The sequence below is a fragment of the Myotis brandtii genome, unplaced genomic scaffold (assembly GCF_000412655.1).
Source record: "Myotis brandtii unplaced genomic scaffold, ASM41265v1 scaffold743, whole genome shotgun sequence".
NCBI classification, from domain to species: Eukaryota; Metazoa; Chordata; class Mammalia; order Chiroptera; family Vespertilionidae; genus Myotis; species Myotis brandtii.
In genome coordinates, this window is record NW_005370960.1 from 1,075,339 (window position 1) to 1,081,710 (window position 6,372).

Here is a 6,372-nt window from a genome sequence, read left to right on the forward strand (position 1 = left end):
GCAGAACTTCTTCAGCGAGTTCCAGATGGAAGGCGTCTCCGAGGACAACAATGCCATCTACGTGGAGCTCGCGGCCGAGAACCTCTCCCGCGCCCTGAAAACCGCGCAGAACGCCCGGGCCTTGAAGGTCAAGCTGACCAACAAGCACTTCCCCTGCCTGACGGTGTCCATAGAGCTGGTGAGGAGGGGCCCGGCTGGGCAGTGGCTGCAGCAGGGGAGGAGGGTCAGGGCAGCAGGGCCGCAGGGCAGGGTGGCGGGAACGCGGTGGAGAGGGAGTGTCCGCCCAGGGACGGCCGTGCAGCTAGACTGCCCTGGAAGCCCTTCGCGTTCCTGCCGGGTGGTGGCCTCGGGCACCGGTGTGGGTCACAGAGGGACGCTGCCATGTCGGTGAGGAGCGATGTCCGGCGGTGACAGCCCGCAGGGAGGCCCTTCCGCTCTGCTGACTGGTCCCGGGGCAGGGACTGTGGTGATGCCCAGGCTCCTCTGCCTCCTGCCCACACTGCTGGAAGGAGGAGGATGGAGAGGGAATTCTAGGGGGGCCCCTCGGGGGAAGCAGCAGGGCACCGGGCACAGTGGGAACCCTCTGGCGCCGGTGCAGGCACCTCCCCTCCTCGCGTTTCTGGGTGGAAAGGCCTGAGTCCTGGGCATCCCTCCGAGGACCGCCGTGTCCCTGGTGCATGAAGGCCTCTAGCCGAAGGCGGGTCCTGGGACCAGAAGTGCCACAGGGACTGGTTGCCGAGGTAACCAGAGGCAGGAGTGAGCTAGTGAAACTCTGATAGTTTTTATTTTCATATTTTAAAAAGAACTTTATTCAGACAGTTTAAAAACCCAGGATTCTGGAGCTTTTAAGCTTCCACGGATTCCAAACCTAGGTAGTGAGCGGGCACCTGCCGGCACTTGCTGTACGGACATTCTCATGCTCTGGTTTTCTCGTTGGGCTTGTAGGTGAGCATTTATCTGCCGGTCTTGAAGACGATGAAGAGCGTTGTGGAAAAAATGAAAAATATCAGCAATCAGCTTGTAAGTCACAACTTCTTTAGCAAAGAGCTCTGAAGTGTTTGCTGTGGGCTGCACGCCTGCCCGAGGTGTGGGTGCCCTGGCACTCAGCGTGCGGGGTCCCCTCATTGCCGGTGGTTGAGAGCTACAGCTTCCCAGGCGCCTGGGGAACCCGCCCGGGTGCTCTCCAGGGGCTCCTTGGGGAGAGTGTTCACGTCTGCCTCCTGCCTGTGTTTATACTCACAGTAGATTCAACACTGGCTTCCCTCCCTTACGCCCTGCACACCGTGCGTGCGATGGCTCCGTGGGAACGGAGAACACCCACGCGGCGTGGCCGGCGGGCTTCCTGTCCGCCCCTCAGGCCCGCCGGTTCCTCGCAGGTGTCTGTGTCGAGCAGCAGCCGCATGGTGACCCACGACATCCCCGTGAAGGTCATTCCCAGGAAGCTGTGGAGGAACCTGCAGGAGCCCACAGTCCCAGACTCTGACGTGAGTGGTGGCAGCCCCGTCGCTCCCACGTGCCCAGTGGCGTCATTAACTCCCCGATGTCAGCACGGCTTTGCGTCTGCTTGTTGGAAAGCATGCTCCTTTCTGAAGGCTGCTCCAGGAGGAACGGGCCTGTGCCGGGCTGTTCCCGTAAAGACCCTCAGTCAGCACGCCTGTGGCAGGAACCGGTGGAGAGGGAGTGTCCGCCCAGGGAGGGCCGAAGCCCTTCGCGTTCCTGCTGGGTGGTGGCCGCAGGCACCGGTGTGGGTCACAGAGGGACGCTGCCATGTCGGTGAGGAGCGATGTCCGGCGGTGACAGCCCGCAGGGAGGCCCTTCCGCTCTGCTGACTGGTCCCGGGGCAGGGACTGTGGTGATGCCCAGGCTCCTCTGCCTCCTGCCCACACTGCTGGGAGGAGGAGGATGGAGAGGGAATTCTAGGGGGGCCCCTCCGGGGAAGCAGCAGGGCACCAGGCGCAGTGGGAACCGTCTGACGCCGGTGCAGGCACTTCCCCTCCTTGCGTTTTTGGGTGGAAAGGCCTGAGTCTTGGGCATCCCTCAGGACCGCCGTGTCCCTGGTGCATGAAGGCCTCTAGCCGAAGGCGGGTCCTGGGACCAGAAGTGCCACAGGGACCGGTTGCCGAGGTAACCAGAGGCAGGAGTGAGCTAGTGAAATTCTGATAGTTTTTATTTTCATATTTTAAAAAGAACTTTATTCAGACAGTTTAAAAACCCAGGATTCTGGAGCTTTTAAGCTTCCACGGATTCCAAACCTAGGTAGTGAGCGGGCACCTGCCGGCACTTGCTGTACGGACATTCTCATGCTCTGGTTTTCTCGTTGGGCTTGTAGGTGAGCATTTATCTGCCGGTCTTGAAGACGATGAAGAGCGTTGTGGAAAAAATGAAAAATATCAGCAATCAGCTTGTAAGTCACAACTTCTTTAGCAAAGAGCTCTGAAGTGTTTGCTGTGGGCTGCACGCCTGCCCGAGGTGTGGGTGCCCTGGCACTCAGCGTGCGGGGTCCCCTCATTGCCGGTGGTTGAGAGCCGCAATAGAAGCCCGGAGCACTCGGAGCCGCCCCTGTGGGACCTCTGAGCTCGCTCCCTGGTTCCCTCCCCTCATAACCCAGGGTGCCGTCCCCTTCCCTGTGACTCTCCCGGCGTTTCTCCTGTGAGGGAGCCAGCCTCCTAGGCCTCGCCCACCAGCCTCCACCTGTTCACCTGTCCCCGCCGAGGTCTCTGCTCTGAGGGCTCCGCCCTGCGGGGTGTTCTCTGGCCCGTCTTCTCTCTGTTGCCATGCCATGCGGGTCCTGGTGCTGTCAGGAGGGAGCTGGGGGTTTGTAGGCTCCCTCGTCACCTGGTATGGAAGCTGACGTTTGTGGTGGATTTTTACTTTATTTTTTTGCTTTCCTTTTCTTTTTTAAGACTTTGTGAAATACTCCACTTGCAGATTATTGAAGCAAACCTCAATGGAGACTTGAACCTGAAAATAGAGTCGGAACTAGTGTGTGTTACAACTCATTTTAAAGATCTTGGGAATCCGCCATCAAGTAGGTTTTCTGGTATATTGTGTTTTGCTTCTGAAAAGTAGTTTCACACCTTACTGAGGCCTCTGAATGAACGGGAAGAGGTTGAAATTCGGGAGACTGTTCTATGCTTGGGGAGACAGGCGACAGGCTGGCTTACGTGCTGCTGGATGGACAGTGGCGTGGAGAGACGGGCCTCCTGGGCATGAGTGTGCCTGGCTCGAGGGTGGGCTCAGGGTCTGGAAACGTGGCGCCATCCCAGCTCTTAAATCCCTGTTTCTGCGACTAAAGATGGCACGTTCCCACCTGGAGCACAGCTGGAAGGTAGATGACGTTTCTCCTTTCCTCCTCTGGGTCTCTAACACTTAGAGGACTAGATGAGCAAATGCAGACTTTTCTCAGGTGAGCAGATTGCCTGTCTCCTGCGAGGTGATAGGCCACGGAATCAGTTCAGTGAGTGGTGAGCACGGCTGATGGATGGATTGGAGGCCTGTGCTGCAGTCACAGTGTGGGTGGGGCGGGTGGAGGGGGAGAGGCCAAGGACCTGGGGAATGCGTTTGCTAGTGACCTGAAACCCTTTCAGTCACGCATGTGTCCCAAACATTTATGCTGGGCCCTTCCACTTTCAGAATTGGTATGTCTCACCCCAGGGTTGCTGTGCACATTTTAGCATCGCTCTGGGGCTGGGCCTTCACAGTGGAGGGGTGCTGTGGGGAGAGTGAGGCCCATGTGGTCCAAGCTTTGGTAATGCTGAGGGAGAGGACTTATTCTGGTCTGCCTCATTGTGATCATTTTAATAAACAAGAAAGGGGGTTTTCTTACCTTGATGCTTTCCATAGTTGAAAGGACTCTTTCCGCTCTGGAATGAGAGGCCTTGATTAGCCGTCCATAAGCGTACGAAGCGTTAACTATACACGTGTACTAAGGGATGCCGTCTCCTTTGACCTAAAGGGGGAGATTGGGTCATGTTTCAAGGCCCTGGAAATGAAGATTTCCTGGAAATTGACATAGTATTTCAAAGTCAGGATTTAATAAGTTCTTGCTTAACAAAGGGTCCTATCTCCATCTTGCACTCTTTGTCCAGTATGCTAACATCAGGGTAACGCAGCTCATTTATTTAAGCAAACAGTCTGCTTTTACATCTAGACGTTTCTGTCATTTTAGCCTCTGAAAACGAATCTGAGGACCGCAGCCCAGAGCAGATGGCGGAGGTGCAGGTGGACATCAGGAAGTTCCTGCAGTTTCTTGCTGGACAACAAGTGAATCCCACAAGGGGCGTCTGCAGTGAGTGTGCCTGTGATTGTTTTCACATTTCACACGCTTGAGTCACCTGTGGTCTCTCAGCTGGTTTGTGGTCTCGTAAATGCATGGCGGCTGGGTCACGTGGCCTCTGATTTTCCAGGGCCGGCAGATGATTGGGATTTCCCCGGGTTCAGAGGTAACAGAGGTGGGGCTGTGCTGTCTCACCGGGCGTCAGGCATGGTCTCTGCACCCAGAGGGGCTGCGGAAGAATGCGCTGACCGTCCTGTTAATCTGACTTGACATCTGAGCTGACATATGCGCAGCCCTGACACCATCTGGCTTGGATTTAGGTTCCCCTCACGATGCCTAGGCTTCTTCCTGTGTCTCAAGCTGACATCTGTGTCCTCTTGACCCCTCCCTTGGCTCTGGTCGGCCCGTCCTCAGCAGCACACCTGCCTCAGCAGCACACTCGTTCCCTCTACCTGAGCAGCACGCCCGTTCCCTGTACCTGAGCAGCACGCTCCTTCCTGTACCTGAGCAGCACGCTCGTTCCCTGTACCTGAGGAAGGGCTGACTTGTCTCCCTGCCGCTGACATCACAGCCCCTGAAAGGAGACTTACTTTGCTTGGAAGTGCTTCTGTCTTCCACGTCTTGTGGTCATGGGTCCTGGCTGCTGGGTCCTCTCGCTCTGCCATCACTCCTCGTCCGGGGCGCTCCATCTGCCTTGTGCCTCTGCGTGAAGTGTGCCCTGCACCTGGCGGTGCCTTCGCAGACCATCCCCTGGGGGCTGGGCGTTCCTGGAGCAGACGTCACCTTCAGTGGGTCCAGGATTCAGGGAGCAGCCCTGTGCGCAGAGGCTCCATAGTGATGGGTGTTTTCTGTCCCCAGAAATCGTGAGTCACAAGATGGTGCACTTTGACCTGCTCCACGAGGACGTCTCCCTCCAGTACTTCATCCCGGCCTTGTCCTAGCACTGCCAACTGCCCGGAGCCCGGAGACCATTGCCATGACCCGGAGAGGCACGGGGTGATGTGCTCAGTCGTTTGTCAATATGTCCTCACAGCAGCACAAATTCTGTACATTTCCCTTATTTTTCCCTCCATGATAATTTAACTAGAAATTAAATTAATGAAATAGTTGAATAAACATGTTACTTCATATTATTGTAACTGGGCAATCAATGGGTGTGCACTGCCTGTCACTATGTGAGCCAATTAAGCAGAGACAGTGTTGAATCATATATGAGCATTTATTGCAGTACTGCTGGCAGCATGGGAGAGCAGCAGGTCACCCACAAACATCTGCTCTGCCCCCACCATAAGCCAGCTGCTTATATTGGGTAGAAGGATGAAGATTACATGGGGAAGTAGGCAAAAGGTATGCCAAATGGGCAGTTCACAGGTAATGCAGACTGGAGATTTGCAAAGGCCTGCAGGTATGCAAAGGCTGGGAGTATGCAAAGGGCTGTCAGCTCTGGTTTCTGCAACAAGGTTGTTAATCTTTCCATGATAATAGGCAGCTCTGGGATGGGGAGGAGGGGCCGCATTTCCAGGTGAGCTCCCAGGTAATGAGTGCAACTCCCAGCCAGGTTAGAATGTGCCCTCTTTAATCAGAATGAAACAATCACGGTTAACAGAGCATGATTAATATTTCTTATAGCTGGTCCCCAGTATTCTATTTATGTCCCTATCATTTCCCCACTGCTATTTTTACCATCTCATATCTATGAGATTTGTTTTAGATGAAAAATCTCATCCTGCCAGACTGCATTTGCTTCTGCCTCGATAGCAGTTCTTGGGGATGGAATAGGGTCTCACAAAATAGGAAGAGATTGAATACAGCAGTAAGCTATCAGACTACAAAAAATAAACAGGAGAAAAATTTAAGAGAATTCCCAATCCCAAACAGGTTAGGTAGCCAGGAAGTTAGGTTGGTTAAGTCAAATCCATAAAAAACACAAAACAAACCTTGTGTTTTACTTTGGAGATGGTCTCTCTAATCTGTTGAATGTTGTTTTCTATCTAGAATTGTCAGAAAGATTAAGACAGCACAGCCCTTTAAATTCCTCACAATCATGGTTATGCCGCAACAGTAAGTAATCTATTGCCCAATTCTCTAGAACTGTG

At 54.4% G+C, this 6,372-nt stretch overlaps 1 protein-coding gene across 1 annotated transcript in view; it reads left to right on the forward strand.

Moving 5' to 3' along the window:
* The window catches only part of HUS1 (HUS1 checkpoint clamp component), an 8,486-nt gene extending 3,077 nt beyond the window's left edge, over positions 1-5,409 (forward strand). Inside the window, exons 2-7 of the mRNA XM_014530524.1 lie at positions 5-178; positions 1,377-1,484; positions 2,330-2,404; positions 2,929-3,028; positions 4,169-4,288; positions 5,135-5,409. Coding sequence (XP_014386010.1) covers positions 5-178; positions 1,377-1,484; positions 2,330-2,404; positions 2,929-3,028; positions 4,169-4,288; positions 5,135-5,217 — 660 coding nt within the window. The 3' untranslated portion in view covers positions 5,218-5,409. The remainder of the gene's footprint in view (positions 1-4; positions 179-1,376; positions 1,485-2,329; positions 2,405-2,928; positions 3,029-4,168; positions 4,289-5,134) is intronic.
* Positions 5,410-6,372: the final 963 nt, after the last annotated feature.